We start from the raw sequence: 22,968 nt of genomic DNA on the forward strand, positions 1-22,968 counted from the left end.
ACAAACAACGGCCCCGCTTCGAGAGATAATCAAGCTGCTTAAAAAAAAATAATTATTTACTAACCCCCCCCTTCTCAGGCGGTAACAGAAGCGGATGAAAATTAATGATTGTTTCCCATGTGGAAAAACGCTGCTTTTTGGGAAATAGCTAAATAAAAATTCCCTAATTTGAGTATTTTAGGCATTAGGGAGGACAGGGGAAGAGGGAAGGACGCCGGCTCCGTCCCACCGGCGTTATAAAAACCCAAAGAGCCGGCGGGATGGAACTGATGCTTTTATTATTTTTCCAAACCTCAGCTTTTTTTTTTTTGTTTTTTTTTCCTTTTTTCTTTCTAAAATTACACCACCACCCCCCCACACCCCCCCCCCCCAAAAAAAAAAAACCAAAAAACCCAACAAAACCCCAAGCGGAGCCGCAGCCGGAGGGTTTCGCGGGGGAGGAATGGCTTCCTGCACTCTTCGTCCTAAAACAAAAAAAGGAATTTGCAGAAACGAAGCGAAATTTTATCTTAACGAGATGAATTCAAGCGCTGGGGCGGCTCCTTAATGAAGCAGCCAGGTTCCCTCCCCTTAATTAAAATCAAAATTGGCCACGTTTGGGCGCTGAGCTCAAAAAATTCCTAATAATAAATCAAAAAAAAAAAAATAAATCACGGATTATACCATCACCTTCACGCAAATATTCACAGTTATTCCGGTTGCGGCTCCGCAGCCGCTGGTGGAGCCTCTTCCTCTTCTTCTTCCTCTTCCTCGCTGCAGCCGGCCGCAGCCGCTGCTTCGCTCCCGTTTTCCTCATCTTCCTCCTCCTCTTTGCCTGCCCAACCCTCAGTTTCATTTTGGGGGGAAATCGCCGATTCTTGGGGATTTTGGGGAACCGTGGGTGGCTCTTCTGTCGCTTCTGCAGCCGCCGTGGCCGTCGCTTCTTCCCTCACCTCCGACGTCCCCTCCGACGTCCCCTCCTCTGCTTCCAGCTCGTCGTCTTGCAGGAACGGCGGCATCAGCAGCGGTTTGGGGGGCTGATCTTGCTCCCCCAGATTTTTCAGGAATTCCTCAGGTTTGGAAAATTCTGCAGAAGTTTCTGCCGATTCCATCGCTTCCTCGACGCCTCCTTCTCCTTCCTGGGTGACCTCAGCGGTGGCGGTTTCGGTTGCTCCTTCCCCGGCGCCGTCTCCACCTTCCAAAGTTTCATCCACGTCCTGATCCGTGATTTCATCCGTGAAGGGATCTTCTCCCTGCGGAAAAAAAAGAGACGGGAGAGAGACGAAGAGTCATCGAGCTGCAGTGAGGAAAAGGGAATCCGCCGTGAAGCCGCAGGAGAGGTTGGTTTATTTATTTTTTTCTTTTTTTTTTTTGGCAACTGAAAAAAAAAAAAATCAACTTGCTGACAGACAAGTCTTAAAAAACGGTGGAAAGAAAAAAAAAAATCAATTCCATAATCCATCGTGGAAAATGCCGAAGTGAGAGAACCCCGGGAAAAAAAAAAAAAAAAACTAAATAAAAAAAATCCCACACCTGGAAGGTGTGGAACTGGTAAAAACAACACCAACAAAAATTAAAAGCTCCTGCGCGGCATCGCGGGCACCAGGGACGGAGCCTACGCTGAGGAAGAACCGTGCCGGGGTCTATCGGCTCCGCTCCTCGCCCGGGAGGAATTTGGGTTTAAACGAGACGATTAAAATCCAAAAGGAATTTCTCAACTCTCCGTCCCCGGGCTCGAGCCGCCAGCGGCCGGATTCCCCTTCCCTCGCTGGGCAGAGCAGCGACGCTTCCAGGTTTTCATCGCACTTTTTATTTATTATTTTTCGGGAGACGGGAGGAATCCAGATGCGGTCGTAACCTTGGAATCTCTCGGGGACACCAAGACCCTCCAGATTTTGGGGTTTCAGGGTGGGTTTTTTTTGGTGGTTTACGTTTGGTTTTTAACCTCGTTACCTTTATGGGGCCGCCAGCGGATCCCAGCACCGCTCCCCGCCGCTCGGGGGGGGGCTCCACTTGCCTTTCAAGAGCGAGGAGGTGCGGGGTGAGCGCTTGTAGGGTCAAAGTTGGGGTGCTGCTGCCCTATAACCTTGACCTTGACAGAGAGGAGATGCCCCACACACACCCATGCTGCCATCCGAGGACAAACCGTGCTGCTAAAATTCCCTTGAAAATTCCCTTTTGTTGGTTTGGTTTTGTTGTTTTTGTTTTTTTTTTTTTTTCTTCTTCCTCCCCCCCTCTCCACAACATGGTGGTGAAAAGGGGCCGGGAAGGAGGGTGGCAGAAACCTCACCCGAAATCTGATCGACTGCAGCGGCGGAGGGAAAAGTTTTATTTTTTGGGAAGCAGGAGGGGAAGAAAAAAAAAACAAAAACAAACAAAAAACCAAACCACAAAACACCACCTCTCCGGATCCTTCTATGCTTTTTTTTTTTTTTTTTTCTCTTTTTCTTTTTTTTTCCCCCTCCCCTACCCTGGGGTTAAATTCTGCCTCGGTCAGAAATTCAGACCAGGTTGGCTGCCTCCATGCCAGAAGATCCATGCAGGTGGAGGAAAAACCTCAACGTTCATCTTCTCTGGCTGAGGATCCCAACCTACGGAGGTGACGGGAGGGCAGGGGGAGAGGGGAAAGGGGGGGGGGGAATATAAAAATATCAAGTTCTACCTCGCGATCTGGACCCCAGCGTCCGTTATCGCCGGTAAAAATCTACCGGGGAGGGGGGAGGTGAAGTCCACTCGTGGTGGAGACTGTCACAGCTTCCCTTGGGAAGGGCGAGGGTTCCCGCCAGCCCTCCGAGGAGGAATCGTTAGGCCGATGGTCAAGAAATCACCTCTTGATGCGGCCAAATCTTGCTTAATTAATCGCCCTGCGTCTCCGGCCTTCCTTTCAGGGGGGAAGGTTTGCCGAGAACGTGTAAATTTTTTTTTTTTTTTTTTTTTTTTAATGGCGAGGCGGCTCTTGGCATTACCTGGAATCCTCAGATTTTCCTCCACCCCTTTTCAGTCTGGTTTTGCACCTGGGAATGATACGGAGACCGTGCTGGGATGGATCCGGAGATCTCCTCCTGCCGCTGGACAAAGGTCAGGCGCCCGTGCCGATTCATTTAGATCTGCCGGCAGCCTTTGATACCGTTGATCATGAGGAGATGTGGACGTGCCTGCGGACCCTGGCAGGGGTAGACGGGAGTTGCACTTGAGTGGTTCCGGTCTTTTGGGGGTTTATTTTTTTTTTTTTTTTAATATTTTTTTTTTTTTTAGTTTAAATTTCTCAGAGAGATTCCCAGAGGTTTGCACCTCGTCTGCCCCGAGGGCGCTCTCTCTCTCTGTTGTTTTTTGTTTTTAATGTTATTTATTTTTTTTCTCCTGTGGGGTACCGCAGGGTTTTTATCTCACCCTCCTGTTCAACGTGTATGAGAGGCCGGTTTAGGGGAGAGACGGCCCATCCGACGCCGACAAACTCCCAGCTCCAAGTCTCTTTTTCACTGGACCCAGAGGATGGAGTCGCAGTTTTTTTTTATTATTTTAATTCTGGCAGGGTTTTTTTTGGCTAGATTTTAGCAGAGACTGGGCATGATAAGAGCTAACTCAGTCCGGGTTTAGACCAAAAATAAAACCGGGACGCCGGTGGGACAGGGGAAACATCTGCTCCCCCGTGGGAGGGGGGGTGTGTGTGTGGGCATCTGCCTGCCCTTGTCTGCCAGGTTTGCAAACAAGGGCTCCTCTCCTGCCGGATCCTGGGGCTGTTCCCGGATTTCCAGGGAACGAGCAAGTAGCCCAAATCGCTTCTTTTCATCTTCGCCTGGCGGAGGAGGTTGCCACCTTTCCTCTCTCTCGCAGATGCGGGCCTCGCCCGTTAAACCCACGCCGCCTCCGGACCCGCGGCCACCGCGAGGCGCTTTAGGCCGGGTCTAACCGCCCGGCGGCGTTCCCGCATGGAGCGGATGAACCCCCGTGCTCTGAAGACTGCGCTTGGCCTTCCGGGCTTCTTTCTGTAATTCCAAACGCCGGTTTGGGCTTAAACCCTACCCTGACCTCTCCTCGTGCTCCATCTCGGCTCTGACGTCGGTTGGGGTGTTCTCTGCCACTTCCCAAGGGAAGAGGAGGAAAAAGGTGAGGGGGGTGGTGGTGGGGGGCTAACAAGGGTGTTTCAACTCACGGGAATTGGATGTAACCCCCCGCCTCGGGGTGCTCGGTCATTCGGTTGAGCTGCCGGGAGCGCCGCAAAGCCCGGCTTTGTAAGACGGGGTAAGAATTCCACCCCCCCGGTGCGGGATTAACGGCTGGGCCAGGAGCCGGTCCGCGTCGGCTTCCATCCCGGCGGGACACAAGCGTTGGCTTCCCGACCCATGCGCCGACTTCCCGGCACTGGGGGGAACCTGGTGTCCCCCCCCAAGGCCACAGCTTGAGGGGTGGCTTTGGGGAACTGGATTTCCTTTTGCTATTTTTTTGGTTTCTTTAATTACGTTTCCGTTTTGGATGGTTTCATCAACTGATCTACACGCGCCCTGGGAATGACAGTAGGTACAGTCTGCGAGTTAAATAAATTAAAAAAAGAAAAACAAAAAACAAAAAAAAAGAAAAACAAAAAAAACCAAAAACCCGAAACAGACGAGAAGTGGTAAACCACCTACAGAGAAAAGAAACCAAACCCAAGATTTAGAGATAAAAAGGCAGCAGAGTGGGACCTACGCAGCAGGACGTCCCGTCAGGGACACGCAGCACACCCAGCGAGACGTGGCTCCGTGCTGCTCCGGGAACTCGGCACGAGTTGCCAACTCTTCTCTTTTTCACTCACCTTGAGGTATTTTTCCAGCATCTTTACGATGTGTTTGTTATTCAGGACGCTCTTGGCGACGTGTAAGCTGGTTTTCTTGAACTGCTCTGCGGCCATCTGCAAAGGAACCGAAGGTCGGGGTCAGTTCAAAGGGGGAAGAGTTGGAACGAGGAGCTTGGCTTGGGGGTTTTGGTTTTCCCTCCTCCTCTGCAGGGCTCAAATCCCAGAAAACATCACAAAAAAAGCAGATGCAAGCGAGCACCCACCTCTCCCGCTAACACAAGCCCTGCAGAAAAACACGATTCAGCACCAGCAGCTGAATATCCTCTGAGTCCAGGACAGCAACATTCACCTCAAAAACTCAAAGAGGAGACAACGAGCACCCCGAGGGGCGCACGGTGCTGACCGGGGCTCACCCCATCTCCACCTGCAACCCCCCAAAACCCCTCTCCAGCCTGGGCCGATTTAGACCTCGACCAACGTCTCATTTACGAATTCCCCAAGCGCCCTCAAAGGCGATCTTTAATTTTAATTTCTAGCAAACGCTGCAAGATTTAGAAAGAGGAAGTGTTTCATCTGCACGTTTAGGCAGTGTGCCTGAACCACGTACCCTGCTAAACCCCCAGTGCAAAAAAGAGGCCAATTTCCCTTTTAATACCAATTTTTCTGTTCATCTCCCCATTTCTCACCCATCCACGTTCCCCTGCGGAAGGACAAACCCCACACAGCCCATCCACAAGCCTCCCACAACTCTCTAGAGCTCCCCAGGTTAGCAGCTTCACCTCGTGGTACAATCAGAGACCGGACAAGGTGGTTTTTTTTTTTTTTTAAAAGCACCAACAACCCTCGAGCGCCCGGATACGTCCCCTGGCCTGGGGGAGCTTACCCTGCGGTTTCGGTTGTGATCGGCGGATCGCAGGTGCCTCTGGAGAAGGTGGTTTTGAGCAGGAATTAACATGTCACATGCCATGCAGTGAGCTGCCTCGATCTTCTTGAAGAAGTGTTCCTGGCCGATACCTACAGCGACGACGAGACGTCAGTCAAAAGCCCCAACAAATGAGATGTCTGGCCCGTTAACGTTGCCTTTCCACCCCCCTCTAACAGCCGCGCGTCACGGCTGACACGTGAATTCAGCACCTGTATTCCTTCCAGTTTCTCCTTTCAGAGACAAAAAAAAAAATCTCACATACGTTGCTCTAAGATGGGGAGGAGAGCGATTCTGCTCTAAAACAGATCGTACCGACGCAGCACTGAGCGTAGGAGGGAGAGAGACGGGGATAACAGCCCGAGGTACAAAGTGATCGACTTACCCCAGGCTGTTTTCCTCCCCAAACCAGCCCAGCTCTTCAAAAATCTATTTAAATAAAGGTGGAAGGGACAACTTGCACTTCCCCCAGCTCTGGGTTTGTTCCTCCTCTCTACTTAGGCTCAGGTTTTCTGCCTGCAAGATTTTAGAGCCGATGTGTGGCTTAACTAAACTCCCGCTGCGGGTTGGGAACTCTAGTGGGGACAGGCCCGGTGATGGAGCCAAGTGGGTTTTTCTCCCCATCACGTTTTTTTGCCCCAACAGATCAACTCTGCCGCTTTAACATTAAAATCAAACACAAGATCCAGCTGCATTAACCAAACAGCCACAAAAAGGCAACAATTCCTGAGAGTTTTCCCCCCTGCTCCATTTACCTGATTTTAGTATCACTGATATTGCACGAGCCTGGAATCTGCTGCTTGAGTAACCTCAGCGGGGGCCTTTCCCCCTTCCCCACCAAGACAAATTATTTCACAAATCTGGCTCAAAACCATTCAGAACACGAAGCAGAATTACCCAAATCCTTCATGTTTGTGCTGGTTTCTCTCTTTGGGAGCAAAATTTAGTTGTTTTCTTGCCGGCTCGCTTGGTCTGGGGACGCAGGGCAGACACTCACCCTTAAAAGGATCCGGTTTCTGTTTTGTGCCCTCTTTCTCGGTCAGCTCCTGGCGTCGCTTCTCGATTTTCTTATTCCTGTTGACGATGTACTCCTAGAGGGGAAGAGGATAAAACTCATCGTCCTCCCCGCAACGCGCCGAGACAATCGAGGAGCTCAAAAGGGAAACGAGTTCTCCAGGGAAAACCCACAGCACAGACCGTGGCTGGTGGATTAACTAGGCAAGGCGGGGGGGTTTTCCCCTCCCCATCACGATATTTCAACCGGAGTGAGAGATGGAAAGAACCAAATCGGAGGTGAGCGGATGCCTGCTCCCACGTCACCTTGTGGGAGACCCCAAATCCTTGAAAAATGCCCCCAAAATGCAAACAGTGGTCATTCAGAAAATAAAACACCCCGGTCTTTCTCTCGCCTTCCTCAGCTCTAGAAGCGTAGCTGGTGAAGACTCCTCGCAATATTAATTTCTGGCTTTTTTGGTTCAAATTCATACAATTAACTTGCCCTCCCAATATGAAAATCCGTGAGAAACTGCGTCACGCAAACGGACGTCAGTGGGTGATCAGATGAAATTGTAACACCTTCTACTCCCTCGGTAAGCTTGGAGATGCCAAACTTCAGCCCAGAGATCCCAAATTCTGCCTGGAAATCCCAAAATTCAGCCCGGAGATCCCAAAATTTAGCCTGAAAACCCCAGCACGGATGCAAGGAGAGGTTGAGTTACCACCAGGCAACCCACCTACCTGCAGAAACTCGACTGTTTTATCAGGGAGTTTGGTACCGATGTATCGCAAAGTCTCTTTATGAAACTTGCTCTGGAGGTGTTTCTGGATTTCCTCTTCCTCAAAACTGCGGAACTTGCAGACAGAACAGGCAAACTGGATTCTAAAGAGAGCAATCGCACCGCAAATGAGGAACGAGCTCAACTGAACGAGGACGTCAAGAAGACGAGACCGTTACCACCCCACTGTTACTTTTCTCTCTCTTTTTTTTCCCCCAAGTGCCTCCCCACATAGTTTTACTGCGTCTTGGACTTTTACAATTGCTGTGGAACCCACCCCGATGAAACAGCATCTACTTCTCCATAATACTTTAAGCTATGGGACTGGACATTAAAGTCCTGCACAAGTTTAAAAGCAACTGGAGAAATGAATAGGGCAGGAGGTGAATCAGCGCTTTTTGATATGAAGATCCTCTCCCTGGTGTGGGAAAGCCCCGAGATACAGAAACGCTGGTGCCACTGTCACTTGTTAGTCCATCTTTAGATCACTTATTCTATTATTTTAATAGCAAGGCTGCATAGATTGCCACTTAAAAACCCTTTCTGAATTTATAACTACACGCTGATGTATGTATTAACCACCATGGTATTCTCCTTATCTTGAAACACTCATAAAACACACAAAAAGGGGACAAAAAAATGCTGAAATTAGAATGCAGAGTCCCAAAACATGATCCCCCAGCAGATTTCACCCAAGTTTGTCCAGAGGAAAATCCTTGGTAAATGTTATTTGTGGGACTGCTGGGAACAGATTGGTTTATTGCTCTTCTTACCTGTCCATAGCACGATCACGCATCCGATCTCTTCTCCGCTGCTTCTCCCTTTTTTTCTTCACCTCCTCATCGTCATCTTCACAGCCGTCTCCAGATGCTGAGGGGCAGGGGGGAAATAAATCAGAATTACTGTGCTCGCAATCACCCGCTTTGCTGGCTGAGGTATTTTAGGACCCAAATTCCTCAGTTTCCTCTTCCCTCGCAGCTTTGGGAATTCCCAACCTCCTTTTGCTCTCTGGCAGCTCTCCACAGGGACCAGCTTCTGACCCCAGGGAAGCTGCAGCCTCTTTCCACGGTCTCCAGCAGTTACTGTAAAACCCAAACCCTCCTCCCTCCAGCTCCCTGAACCTCCCACAGCAACTCAAAGTCTTTGTAGGCAGCAACAGGACACAGCCTTAGTGGAAACTGAGGAGAGTCCTGACTTCTACAACGCTGCAAAGACACGTCTCTATCTCCCTACCTTGGGAGGAGCTGCTACTTTCTCCCTTTCTCCCCAAACTCTCATTTTTCCCCCCCTATTCACCTATTTTTCACAAGGCTGAAAATGCTACTCAAGAAAGTTAAGCAACAAAAACCAGCAGAGGTAGCAGAGCTCAAGTAGTTCTGCTTCCTTGGGATGGTTTTGGATCTATTCCTCATGTCGCCTTCCTGATAATTCCTTGGGAAAGCAAAAAAAAAAAAAAAAAAAAAAAAAGAACTAAATTAGCTGACCTAATCTCTGCAGAGTTTTGGGGTAGTAAGCTCCAAGTCAGAGGTCTAGGAGCCTCAAACACTCAGGTAATAATTCACTCATGTTTTTAAGGTGACAAAGCCCAAAGACCAGACCCAGGCATCAGATGGAAGCTTAAAGGAAAGTTTTAACATCCAACTACACGTTTCAGTCTTGAAAACAACCTAAAAGCACCAACAAAATTCCTGCATGTGGTTTTCCCCAAGTCACTCTAATGCAAAAGACCCAACGTGTGTGTGGGAGGTCGATATGCCTTCACCAAAAATTACAATCCCAAACCAGCCAAAGTGGTTTCAGCTACTTTAGACCACACGGTTTTTAAATTAGTGCTCTAATAGACTTCGATATATTCCCATTTATTTGACAAAAATCCAAAACAAAACGGGGTTTAACCCAGTGACTGATGCCTCCACTGAAAGTTAGTGAGTTTATGAGATGGGTGCTCTGCCCTGGTGCGAGAAACGCGCGTCCTCGCCGCCGTCCTCCAAGTGTGGCAGGAAAATAAACCAACGTGGTGGCCAATATCCATTCGGGTGATGACGGCAACCACCCACACTGAGAAGCCCAGAAGAAACAAGCCCATTTTGGCACCACCCTGCTAACCAGCACGGTGCTTCCATACCACAACAGGCACCACCAGAGCCCCTGGACTGGTTAACGGGTCACAGCAGGAGCTGTGTCAGGTTTTGACCAAAAACTTAAGGTTTTGGTAACGCCCCGGGGTGAAACCGATGGATTTGGAGTAGGATTAATCCAGGAGGACTGTGTGAGGAGGGGTTACACCCTACCTTCCTCTGTCAAATCGCCCCAATTTCTGTTCTCCTGGAAAAGAGAAGCACAAAAAGATGCTGGTGTTATTTACGGCCATTTGGAGGTTTCACAGTTCACCCAGCCAGACCGCAGAGCGGGGATTAAATCCCCGTTTTTATAAATATTTACAAAATAGCTGGTTTCCATCTATCAGGTTATATGTCAGCACTAAGCATCACTTCTCACTATCAAAATTTAAATACTTGGCAGCCGAGTCACTGCTCCGAGGGACATGGTACCAAAGGTTACACACCAGTCACGAGTAAAACAAACAACAGTGACCCCCCCAAACGAACCGAGGAGGCAAGAAACCAACCACTAATTGGAATTCAGCCCTAACGAACCTCGCCAGAAGCAGAAGGACGAGCACAGGATCCTAACCTTTCCTCTACAAGTGCTCTTCAGGCACCTTGGTGCAAGCAGATCTGTCAGTAATCCCCACTGAGGCACACGGGGAAATTATAAGGAGTAAGTCTTGCACAATATATGGGCTCAAAGTGCTGTTTCTGGGTGATTTTAAATATTCGGACTCTCAGCGCGGCCAAAAGAGAGGAAACTGCTTAAATAGTCCCACATTTGCCACAAATGAAAAAAAGAAAAAAAAAGTTACTTACACCTTTGTCAGCTTCATCTCCTGATTTTTCCTCTCCTTCGCCCTCATCTGCTGCACAAAAGAAAAAATCATTTGGCTGGTGTTGGGGGGGGGGTTCTCCCACTTCACACTCCAAAGGGCTCCTAAAAAAATTGCTAAATACTGCAATAATGGCTCAAAACTCCAGCAAAGATGGCTAATAGGTCACTGGTTTCTCCTTGCTCATCAGTCTCTGCTTACAAACCTGATCCTTACTGTCACAGTGTTCAATGTTTGTGTTCAGTTTTGGGCCCCTCACCCCAAAAAGGCCATTGAATGACTCGAGCGTGGCCAGAGAAGGGCAACGGAGCTGGGGCAGGGTCTGGAGCACAGGTCTGCTGGGGAGCGGCTGGGGGAACTGGGGGGGTTCAGTCTGGAGAAGAGGAGGCTGAGGGGAGACCTCCTGGCCCTCTGCAACTCCCTGCCAGGAGGGGGCAGAGAGGGGGGATGAGTCTCTGGAGCCAAGGCCCCAGCGCCAGGCCCCGAGGGAATGGCCTCAAGCTGCCCAGGGCAGGGTCAGGCTGGCTCTGAGGAAGGATTTCTGTGCAGAAGGGGCTGTTGGGCGTTGGAATGGGCTGCCCAGGGCAGGGGGGAGTCCCCGGGATCCCTGGAGGGGTTGAAGAGTCGGGCTGAGCCAGCGCTGAGGGATCTGGGGCAGTTGGGAAGGGTCAGTGTTAGGTCAACGGTTGGACTGGATGATCTCCAAGGTCTTTTACAACCTAAACAATTCTGTGATTCCCCTCAGGCATTAAATTTTGTCCCAGGCCACAAAATACAAAGTTTGTAAAGCCCAGGCACTTGCAGGAATATTGTAACAACACTAATGACTAAAAAACTAAACCGCACCAGTTTTGAAATGTAACAACTGGAAGATAAAACATTTTGAGAAGCGGGGAAACGGCCACAGCTCGTACCGTTCTCTGTGTCGTCTCCCTCACTGTCGGTCTTGGCCTGTTTGCTGTCTGGTTCGTCTCCACTTTGTGACTGTTTTCGCTTGCGGCCCCCTCCCTCGCCGTCCGATCGCCCCCCTGAACGGTTTCGGAAACCTCTTCTCTTGGGCTAAAGTGGGAAGGAATCAGTTGTGTCGATCAACTCGAGGGACTAAAAAAATTTAAAAGCTTAAAAATCAAAGTATTCCACATCTACTAAAAAAAGTTTAGATTCTTACGACCCTAGAAGGTTTATTTTGGGCTGTAAATGGATTTTATAGCTGGGTGTGTGCCCTTGGAGAGTGGATTTGAGATGGGGTAAGTATTCAGAAGCTCTATTTTGTGTGCAAACAGGTATATTCTGCTCTATCCAGGAAAATTTAAATTATTCCGTGGTGGAAGCAACGTGAATTAAGACGCGACCTTCTCCAAAAAGCTCTACCCACCGAGGCAAACAAAACCAGCAATCTTGAGAATTAAAAAACCAAAACCAAAACAAAAACAAACCCGACGGCAACGACTTACCATGAGCGCGTTCATGTGCCAGGGCACCGTACCCATCCTGTCTCTGTTTCGTTGCCTCCCCATTCCATACGGCACATTCCCATACCGTCCCATTCCCATGCCCGACATCCCCATCATGCCATAGTCATAGTCGCCGTAGTCACCATAATCTCCGTAGTCGCCGTAATCGCCGTAATCCCCATAGTCGCCGTAGTCGCCATAGTCACCGTAATCGCCGTAGTCGCCGTAATCGGGAACGAGGGCTTGGGAAAAGAGGGAAGGGAGCCTGTTGGATCCGGCCCCCCCCATCCCACGCCCGCCCATGTAGTTCAACTCATTCCAACGAGCCGAGAGGCGCTCGGAGCTGGAGGAAGGCATGAAGTGGTCGCTGCGGTTGAACGCGTTGAGACGCCCGCGGTTTTGAACGCGGTTTTGACCCCGTCCCCGGATGAGGCCGTAGTTGTTTCCGCGGTTCCGAGCTTGATCCCGGCGGTTGTCGAACTGGCTGCCGAAGGAGTCGTTCCGATCGGTTCCCACCTCGCCGTAGTCGTAGCCGGAGCGGTACATGTCACGGTCGTTCATCGAAGACCTCGAGTCGTACGATTCGAAAGATTCAAATCTGAAAGAGCTGCGCAGGGGGAGACAACGGTCAGCACCCAGAAGGACGTTTCCACACGCCACGCAGGCGTTTGCATCCATTTTTAATCACAATCCAAGTAGTTTTGACAAAAAAAAACAGAATAAAAATATTTTGAAACCCTGCATACCCATCACTTTCTGTAGCCCACATCCCCTTTTCCTTATCCTCAGGGAAAATAATCAAAGAATTGTGGTTTTCTGCAACGAGTATTGAACAGAAATCCTTCGGAGAGGTTATAACCCGACTAACTTTCTAGCACTAAACCACTCTCAATTATGTTTTGCCAGTGGAAAAGTAGATCCCAAAAGCTTCCCCAGGTAAAAGCTGCTTCTCATCGTCTCCCAGTTGTGCCTCCAGGTGTGAATTAATGCAGATAAACCCCTCAGCTTCTTGTCTGACCACAGCAGCGAGCAAAAAGGCAAAATTTTATTTATTCAGTAACTCTTGACAGGATCTGTGTTGTTATTTCAGCAGCAAAACACGCACTGACATGAAACAACCCAGTGGGAGAAAAAGCCAAATAAATACAGGGCAGCCATGAGGAAAAACAGCCTCAGAGGAAAAAATTACTTTAAAAAAAATCCTAAAAACTATAAATAAAAAGTCTTCTGCAAAGTCTAGGAATTGAATGGACAATGGAATTTGCTTTTAATGGCTGATCAAGGTTGATATTTATGGATCAAAAATATGTACGTGGCACACACGGGGTAAAAAAGCAACAGTTGAGCTCGTTTCTCCAGGAACAAAGCTTGGGTCATGCCCATACAATCAGAACAGCTTAATCTGAAGTTTTAGTGATTAAAAGCCATTCTTTTTGTACTATTCAAGATAAGTAAGAAGCAGAACAGTCACCTCTCCTGGTCCTCCATGCCCTCCCCTGTCCCGCCGCTGCCCTCCTTCGACAGCATATCCAAGCGCTGGTTGATTTTGGCGATGATGGAATCGGAGTTCTCGTTGGCCGAGGTCTCGGCGCCGTAGGAGGCGACGGGCATGGCGGCGCCAACGTCGGCGTTCATGCTCATATCTGAAGTTTTGGGGGTTTCCCAGCTGCTGGAGGTGGCAGCGGCTGCGGCGTAGTTGTACGTGGCCGCTGTGTTAGCGGCGGTGGTTTGGGTGTTGTAATAGTCGTACCCCTCATAGCCTGGCAGGAAAGGAAAATAAAATTGAGATTTATACAATATTATAAATTATATAGTGGTACCTGGAGGAAGAGTTTAGACATGAATGGATCCTACCAGGCAAAGCTGCACCTGGGTTTTACCTCCTTTAAAAGAAATCTTGTTCCTTAAAGTGAGAAATATCAAAGATTCTTTGTTGCCCAACCCTAAAAGCGTAAAGGTCTTCCTCCTCTGAGCAATTTTAACGGCAGAAACAGAGTTATATTTGTAATTTTTGAACAAATCCCTGAGCCGTCTACGCTGCACCGTCCCATAAAATGACACAACAAAACCCACAGCGGATGCTCTGCCGGGCACGTGGCCACGTATCCATCAAAAAAAAAAGACCAGGCCTAAATAAATTAATCAGAAAAATCAAAGCAGTGAGTTGTACTCAGAGAGAACCTTGTGGCAAGATACCACGACACGGTGGAAAAACCAACAAGCTCGGGAAGGTGCCGGATGCTTCGGGTGATGCCGAGCTCCCGGGAATCCTCCTCGTGGCTCCATCCGGTGTCATTCCAGCAGGGACGTGTGCCACGAGCTCCACAACAGCTTCCTCTCGCCGCTTCCGACCCGCTAAACCCTTCATTGTATCAGATCGAGGGCTCTTGAAAGCAACCACCAGAAGAATCCCTCAGAATTTTCCTTTTCCGTGACAAAATTGAGACTGTTAAGGCCTCCAGCGTGACGCTGATGGTTCTGTGAACCAACATGGCCTCGTTGTGTCTCTCTATTCCCCCATCTGCCCATGACTTGTGTTTTTATTTAATTATAAAGCCTCTGGAACAGGAACAGCCTTTCTGCTCTGCATCTGCACAATGGGACGTAGGTCCTTGACAGGGATGTGCAGACTTTATAAAAAAAGAAGAAAAACGAGAAAAAAAACCACCTCATTTTCACCTATGACTTGAGCTGGGAGGTTTGAACCCACAGCCTGACGGGCAGCATTGCATTTTATACTGTGAGGACCAAAGAAATAGTATTTTCTAAAAAAAAATCTCAGGCTTTTTTGCTTGGGGATGTGTTAAGACCAGCTTAAAACAGCCCCAGGATCCAAATCAAAGCCAATAACTAATTGCTCTGAGAGGAAAAGTTTTATGAGTCATGTTTTATTGAGGAAGCACCCGCTCGCACAAAGAACTGCATTTGTGTATCATCAAGCTGATGGGAATTACAAGGGCAAACCTTGGGTGTGAGGGGAAAATGACATAATCTTAATAAAATCAATTTATTCATGTCCACATCTGCCTGTCCCAGATCAAATGAGAAACGGAGACGTAAAAGAAATGAACTTTTCTCATGCACAAGCCAATTTTTCTGCTTTAAGGGACAGATGGTGCCAGTCAGGAGGACACAGCTGCTCCCCTGGCAAGAGAAATAGCTGCAATCGTGGAGCAAGGTGAAAATAAATAAAGGAATTAGCGGTTTAAAAGCACAGTGTTGAATACTTCACAAACGAGGGGGTTTTTAGCCCGTACCTTGCCAACTTGTTGCATTCGTCGCGTATGTACCTGAACGGGACAAAAAGAAAAAGAGTTTCAGCTCTAAAAGCAACAAAGTTCAGAGACTAAATATACTTAATTCAGTTTTTAATTGCTGGGAAAAATAATGGCTCCCTTTGCACAGAGCAGGAAAGAAAGAAACTGGCACTTCCAAGAGGTAATTCTGAAGATGAAATGGGCAATATATCTTTTTTGATATGTTTTTTGAAAGGCTTTCAAACATCTGCACTCGAAAAGAACTCAAATGATTCAATAAAGACCCTCAAGCAGCAGCAAAACCAAGGCAAAAGCAACTATATTTGTAATTAATCACTTTTAGGAGCATCTCGCTCCTGTTTAGGTTGCAAAGGAGTTCAAAGGAGAGCGCCCAAACTCCAAATACCCCAGGACATGCTTTGTTTTATGGCACCACTAAACCCCAGGTGATAATGCAAAGCACATTATTCATCACAGCCAAGGCTGTGACCAGTTCCTCCAGTACAGGACACTGGGAATTGGAGGTGTCACAATCCCACCGAGGAAGCTTTTACAGAAAAGCCAAGTGGAAAGTCACTAAAACAGGTAGAGGAGAAGAAAGGCTGAGAAAAAGAAAGGCTGAGAAAAACTCTTTCTGTATTACACTACTCTGGCTAGAAAGAAGGAAAAAATACATTATTTTGTAAAATTCCAATTCCCCAAATCTATTTTTAGGGACACAAAACTCACCTTGAGTGTTGGTGGCCCCAGTGTTCCAGGTGCCGTAACCTGCAAGAACAAGAACAAAGCTATTAAATGAATCGCCTCTGCTGTGATCACAGGGTTTGTTTCTTCCCTTAATTAACCCTAAAAACAATAAAGTCTTTAATTACAGCTGCACTTCTGCTTTTTTATTGTTTGGGAAACACGCCTGAAGCTCGCCCGATGCTTTATTTCAGATTGTTTCAGCAACCTGAAGGTCAACAAGATGTTCCGTAACACCGAGAATTTTAAAAAAATACAGCGAGTTTTGAAAGAGAAATCGGTTTTAAAAGGTGCTTGACGTAACGACAGGAGAAAATTTGCAGGATAAATCATCCAAAAAAAACCTGCACCAGCATCGAGAGTGGATGTTTCAATCGTGCTACGCCAGCAGGAGCGGCCCTTTTCCTGGGGAATATCAAATATCCTCGTACAGAAGCCAAGGTGAGTGCTGCTATTATACAAGCCAATAAAATAAATTGAGCTCCCTCCACTTTTCAGCACTAATTGCAAAATTTGCGCTAACGAGGCGGCTTTGGACCGGCCTCTCTGAAAGAAGCAGCAGCAAAGGGTCACGACGTGCAGGATCCCCCGCTGCGACTTCACTTTTATTTCACAGCAGCAATTTGCTTTCCCTCGCCAAAATAAATAATTTCTCGATTTTAAACCTTTTCCCGAAGTTTCCAGGGTGGAAGCAGCATCCCCAGTGCCGCAACGATCCCTGAAAAGACCCGCAGCGAGCTCAGCAAACCCCTTCACCTCCTCAAAGGGCATCGGATAAACGAGCCCCGCGCTGCAACAAAACCTCCAGATCATCTAAATTAAATCTCGAAAATCACAAGCGATGCGCTGGGTGTTTTGCCAACAGCATTTCCCAGAGTCTTGGCTGCCACTTCTTGCAGAAAAACGGCTTTTTTTAATCCATATTTATTATTCTGATCAGAAAAATAAGTTGGTTCACAAGCAGAACTACCAATACCCGGCTTCCTATGGATCCGAATTATTTCAATAAGCACTATATTACCCCAAACTTCTTTCCACTTGTGTTTGGGCCTCGCCTTCCCCCCTCAAAAAAAAATCTGTTTTCCTTCCCTTCAGCAGCTTCATCTCCCCCCAAAAAATTCCCCAGCTGAGGAACAGCCTGCACAAGCCAAAAAAAAACCCCAACAACAAACCCAAAACATGCTTCCTTCCTCCCTTCTTTTAAGGTTTAGTTCATTTTTCTGCACTTTGACACCAATTTCGAAAAACTTTTTTATCTTGTTGGGATCAGCCCCTCATTTTGCAAACCATTTATTTTTTTTTAGAGACAGCCCCATATCTTACAAAAACTTTTCCTTTTTGGAGGGCAGCTCCTGATTTTGCCAAACTTCTCTATTTTTGGAGGCGGCCCACGCTTTTGCCAAACTTTTCTATTTTCGGAGGCGGCCCTTCATTTTGCAAAACTTTTGTATTTTCTTGAGACAGCCCCCAATTTTGCCAAGCTTCTCTATTTTTAGCAGCGGCTCCTGATTTTGCCAAGCTTTTATACATTTTTAGAGGGGGGGGGGGGCCTATTCTGCCCAACTTTTCTGTTTTTGCAGGCAGACCCCATTTGCAAAGCTTTTATATTTTTGGAGGCGGACCCTAATTTTGCAAATCTTTTCTATTTTTGGTGGCGGCTCCAGACTTTGCAAACCTTTTCTCCTTTCAGTGGCAACCCCTGATTTTGCAAAAACTTTTACATTTTTGGGAGGCGGCCCCTGATTTTGACAGGCTTTTTGTATTTTTGGTGGCGCCCCATTTTGCTACACTTTTCTATTTTTGGAGGTAGCCCCCAATTTCACCAAGCTTTTATATTTTCTGGAAGGGACCCCCAATTTTGAAAAGCTTTTATTTTTTGGAGGTGGCTCCCAATTTTCCAAAACCTTTTCTCTTTTGGCAACAACCCCCAATTTTAAAAACCATTTACTTTTCAAGACAGCCCCTGATTTTACAAAAATATTCTTTTGCAGCCCTCAGCTCCCTGCACAATCTTGTCCAACACCCACCAAGGATGTACAGGACACCTCTTCCTCTTAACAACTTTATTTTTTTGGTGGGCAATCACCTTAAACACACAGAACCTAAAGAAATCACAGGCAAAACAGTCACCAGCGTATTTCTGAACTCCTATAGAAACCACGGCACCAGCAAAACAGGAACTGCAACACGGAAACGCCTTTGCAAATCGGAGCCTTATTTCTTTTTGAATAATTTATTTTCCCACCGTTGGTGGTTTTAGATCAAGCCACTCGCCGTTCAGCTTTGTTTTACAGCAGGATGCGGTTCTCCAGCTGCCAGTGAGAGCAACAGGGCAACACAGAGCCCCAAAACGCAGGACAAATCTCTGATCCCTCAACTGCAGCCTCCCCAAAGCCTGACTTTAAATCCACAGCTCAGTTTTAACGCTCCCTCCACGTTAACTCGCCGCTTGCAAACAAACTGCTGAGCGCACGCAATTGCTTTGCCCCGGCACAAAACCTTGAGGAAAACAAGAGGCTGCTCGGCACAAAATCCAGCATTTTTCAGCCAAAGAGAGTCCCACCCTTTTTGTACCTCCAGATTCTATAGGGTAAGTCTCCCTGCTTTTATGTTCCGGGTGTATACGTTGGTGCTGGCTTGCTGAGGCACAGGGCACGCTACGTTCACACAGGTATTATCACCATTATCTCATTCTTTCAAGGAATGAAGAAATCCGAGTTAAGCAAAGACCTCAAGCTTTCAGTACAATTTAAGAACGTGATAATTAAGAGTTCAATGTCTAGCTTTGATACTAAATATTATGGGGAAAATCCCCACTAGATGAGACACTCGCACATTAACAACTCAGTACCAACGAGCAGAGGTTGCATCCATCAGTTTTGAAGCAGCGCAGCACGTCCGTAAACATCCCCAGGAGGAAAAAAACTCAGCAGAATAAATCATCATTGCTTTCTCTGGGGAAAATAAACATGAAATAAAGTGCACAGCAGGAAAAAAAAGAACAATTCAGGAGGGACCAAGCTGAAAATTTTACTGAGCTGAGCGCGTCACGCGTCCTGGTTGCAGTTGATTCCCGAGACAGCGCTCCCTGAGCTGGGGGGAAAACCTTGGGAATTGTTTTTCTCCACACACATCTACAAGCAGAGCACAAATCCGGAGGTGACGGAGCAACGTTGAGAGATTTACATCGTTCAGTCTACATGAAGCACTGAGAAATTTTTAACACCCACAGAAAAAAAAGACAAGACCCAGGAGGTAATTCCTTCTGAAAGCAGAGTCTGAGGTTCTGCTGATTTCAAAGGATTTTATCCAGGGAGAATAAAAGTTTGTCTTCTGCTGGAATCATGAAGTATTTAAATTAAATCTATGTATCACACGCTCCTGCTGTAAACGGTGCTTTCCTCAAAAACCTGCTCACGTGGAACCGTCCGATTCTCAACACACAAAGGATGTAAAAACGAAAGGGCTGGTTATAAGCTGAACTGACTACACCTGAGGTTTATTTATAAAACCCCAAATATGCAAGAACTGTGAGAACTCACTCATTTTTATACCGTCTAACAGTAAAAACCCACAACAAAACTTCTCTAATGCTGCAGCATGCTCAGAGGTTTTAATCTATTAACAGTTCTGCAAGGCGAAGGGAAGATCCCAGCTTTAAGAGGCTCGTTAACTTCATGAAGCCAACGAAATCTTTCCGGGGAATAACTTTTAGCTGCCAAAACTCTTCCAAGTTGTTCATCTGGACTCAATGAGCTGTCGGTAGAGAGAAACCAGCACTCGTACAGGATGATCTGACACACACTGAAGGTGTTTTTAGTGCTGTCGCAGCTTCCCACTTCATTTTTATGCCTGAAAAAACGGGTAAAACACCTAAAAATCGTTTAAAAGCATGATGAAATAGATGCTGGGCATCAGATCTCCACCAAGGTGAAAGGAGAGACAGAAGGAATCTGGAAAGAGTAGCTTGTCAACAGGTCTGTACCAACACAGTGTCTGGATGAATTATGAATGATGTCTGCAGAAAAAGCTACGTGCAAGGAACTTGATAAACAGAAACGGCACCGCTGCTGTATTATTTATAAAATCCTGCTGCAGTCATAATTACGTTATAAAACCCAAGGAAGTGTTTGCAACGGCGAGGTAAAAACTGCTCTTGTGGAATCTTTGTGTCTCTGAACGTGGATATAAGTGAAAAAAACACAAGAATTCGAGGTGGGAAGAGGATTGAGAGCTCCAAACAGGCGCGGGGGGGAGGATCCGGGCTGTCAGGCTGCTTCGGGTTCAGATCCAGGAGCATCTACCCACGTGCCACCATCTCAAATCCGAATAAACTTCAACGAGGGGCTTTAAACAACCGATATTCATCCGTTAAACTTCGATTTGGGTGACTTGCTTTCAATTTCCACTTCCGTGAGCCTCGTTTCAGAGTTTAAAGAGACGTTAAAAAAAAAAAAAAACAACCAACCAAAAACCAGTAGAAGCTGGGAGCGCGGGCCGACGCCAACGAACTCAACGCCTTTTAGCGCTCTGATGAAAGACGACGGGTTTTTCCCCTCACAAACCACTTCCCCACACCGGCCAACAAAGCTTAACGATGTCAACAGCCTTTCCCCTCTGTTTCGACGCTCGACGGCGTTTCAGAGGGCTCTCACCCGCTCCTTTACGCTCCGTTTGACACCTTCGTTCCGGTCGCCGTTATAGCGGGAAGGAGGAAAACGCTTCAGGGGGCAAAGATGCAGCTGGAGGGCTGGAGGCGGGCACTGGGGGGGTGCGTGAGGGGGACGAGCTGCGCAGCTCGCGATGGCGGGGTTTATGGCTGTGGCAGGTGCCCAGGGCAGGCCCCTGCTCCTGAGCGGGTCGTTGCTGCTTTTCCCCGGGGGTAACGGGGGGGGCGGGAGGATTTGCAGCCCAGCCCCGGGTGGGGTGGCTCAGGCGATGCCCTGCGTGGGCATGAGGAGATGCTGCAGCTGAGCCCCGGCGAGGGGACGGGACCCCGGCTGGGGGGGGGGGGGCCATAACGGGAGAAGGGAGGGGAAGAACCGGCGCGCACGCGGCGGGGGGCGTGGCCGCGCGGCCGCCATTTTGTGTCGTCTTCAGAAATGGGACCGGCTCCATTTCCGCCCCCCCCAGCTCCAGTGGGGGGTGAGAATAGAACAGGCCTCCCCCCCCCCTTCAATAGCACTCACCCACCAATCCGCGGCGCCCTCGCGTAGAGCGACGCGGCGCTCAGCCAATAAGCGGCGGAGCCCCCTCACGGGAGGCGGGGACAACACCTCCCGCAGGGGCTGACCCGACACCACCCCCCCCCACCATCCGCCACAGCCGCCGCCGCTACGGGGAGACGCCGCCGCCGCTACAAAGGCGGCGGGAGGACGGAGCCGCCGCCCCGGGGGAGGGGAAGCGCCGACCCCGCAGGGCCGCCCCGCACCTACCGCCGTATCCCTGCTCCATCGCTCCCCTCCGCCTCCGGCCAGCGGCGCCGCACTGCCCGCCCGAGCGCCCGCTGCGCAGGCGCGCCGCGCCCGCCGCCCATTGGGCCCCGCCGCCGCTCTAGCCCGCCCACGAAGCTCTCCATTGGCCGCGCTCCGGTAGACCGCCCCCGCGCACGTCATTGGACGAGCTCGCCTAGAGGCGCGACCCTCTCGCCTGTCCCATTGGCCGGCGCTCTCCTGCCGGCATCCATCCCCCGATTCCATTGGCGGAGGCGCTTCCTCCGTGGGCCGACGCCGGGGCCCCTTCCTGTCAATCACAGCCATTCCCTCTCCTGATTGGGCGGCGGCGCGGGGCTCGCTCCCTCACGGTGCATTATGGGGGCGGCGGGGGTCGCCATGGAGCCCGCGGGCCCAGCGGGGGCCCTCACCCGCCCCTTGACCCTTCGGCTCCCAAACTGACCCTTGACCTTGCCCAGGGGCCCTGAGGCCCCGCCCACAGCGCCGCGCTCCGAGGAGCATCCCCCCCCACCCCAAACCCACCACCTCAGGCACAAGAATCTCTAAAGCCAGCTCTCCGCTACCCCCAAAGCCCGGCCGGAGGAGCGGACAAAGCCTTCAGCCCGGCACGCCGGCAGCTTTTTCCTCACGTTTTACCCCAAACGACGTTAAACCATCTTAAAAACAACCGGCAGCTGTGGGAAACGGGCGAGGAGAGACAGGCTGTGCCCCCAAGCATCCCCGGTCTTCCCCAAGCCCTTGTGTTTCACAAGTCACGTCATTTTCCAGTCCCGCTTCGTTCCTTTATTACCCGAACCCAAGCGCAGACGTCCCAAGGACACGCTTTTATTTCAAATTGTTAAAAGAAAGCGCTATAAATTATGCAAAGGATCGATTGTGGCATCTTGGCTCTGCCTGATATAAATCGAACTTCCTTCTTGCAAGGATGAGAGCGATTCTTCAAATCTAGCAAGGTTTGAGCAACAGAGCTTGAAAAGAAAAAAAAAAAAAAAGTGGAACAAGGAGAAAAATCTCCTATTCCCGTGGGAGAACCAGGAAAACTGGAGGAGTGGTAGAGTGAAACCATCAGGTCAACATTTCTCCTTGAGAGGGTAAAAACAAGGCGAGGGTATAACATCTCTCCCCTAAAATATCCCCAGGTTGTGGCTTGGCCACGTATGTTGCTCCTCAAGGTTGGTTTGTTTTTTTTTTTTTTTATTTTAATTCACTTAAACCCAAGAAATTCCACAGTTTTGAGCCGTGCAAGGAACAACCTCCTCATTTGTGCTGTTTGACGTTCCCAGTTCGCAGCTGCAACACGTAGAAAATACGATGGGAGGAGACAGAACAGGAGCAGAAGCGTTGTGAGATAGTGTGACAAGGGAAATAAAAGCTCTAAGAGAGCAGAGAGGGGTTTATTCCAGCCCTCTCAGAAGCCAGAATGGCACAAGCAGAGGCTGATAACATTTTTTTAACAGAAATAGAAAAAAATCTTAGGGAATAGAGACCGACAAAGAGAACCCCAACAATTTTAGACAAGGACCGAACAAGCACCCAAGCTGCTTCTGGAGGATGTGGGAGATGGAGTGGTGGCACCTAAAGCAAATCTTTACCCACTAAATCAGAAAATCATCACAGCAGGCAGGTCTTAGAGCTGAGAAAAAAATTGATTTTCTGATTCTAGAAG

General features: G+C 48.8%; 1 protein-coding gene across 3 annotated transcripts; it reads right to left on the reverse strand.

The window, feature by feature from the left end:
- Nucleotides 1-349: 349 nt before the first annotated feature.
- Nucleotides 350-21,389, reverse strand: AKAP8 (A-kinase anchoring protein 8). Of its 3 annotated transcripts, XM_074929990.1 has the most exons (14): nucleotides 21,285-21,389; nucleotides 15,835-15,873; nucleotides 15,106-15,138; nucleotides 13,320-13,608; nucleotides 11,849-12,455; nucleotides 11,309-11,453; nucleotides 10,380-10,427; nucleotides 8,224-8,320; nucleotides 7,413-7,554; nucleotides 6,673-6,766; nucleotides 5,637-5,767; nucleotides 4,772-4,867; nucleotides 670-1,232; nucleotides 350-464 (listed from the first exon to the last, which is right to left on the reverse strand). In XM_074929990.1, exons 1-13 carry the CDS (start codon nucleotides 21,301-21,303, stop codon nucleotides 690-692), a joined length of 2,283 nt encoding a protein of 760 aa, XP_074786091.1. In that variant the 5' UTR covers nucleotides 21,304-21,389; the 3' UTR covers nucleotides 350-464; nucleotides 670-689. The 3 variants fall into 3 exon arrangements, with proteins under 3 accessions (XP_074786091.1, XP_074786089.1, XP_074786092.1); XM_074929988.1 differs by having other exon boundaries at nucleotides 362-1,232; XM_074929991.1 differs by having other exon boundaries at nucleotides 363-1,232; nucleotides 10,380-10,424.
- Nucleotides 21,390-22,968: the final 1,579 nt, after the last annotated feature.

This window comes from Athene noctua, chromosome 31 (assembly GCF_965140245.1).
Source record: "Athene noctua chromosome 31, bAthNoc1.hap1.1, whole genome shotgun sequence".
NCBI lineage: Eukaryota > Metazoa > Chordata > Aves > Strigiformes > Strigidae > Athene > Athene noctua.

Excerpts from the sequence above, each read along its gene's own strand:
- AKAP8 (XM_074929990.1), bottom strand. Across the intron at positions 13,609-15,105 it reads GAATGCAACAAGTTGGCAAG|GCTATGAGGGGTACGACTAT; the intron begins GTACGGGCTAAA and ends CTTTCCTGCCAG. Across the intron at positions 12,456-13,319 it reads GGCATGGAGGACCAGGAGAG|CTCTTTCAGATTTGAATCTT; the intron begins GTGACTGTTCTG and ends CCCCCTGCGCAG.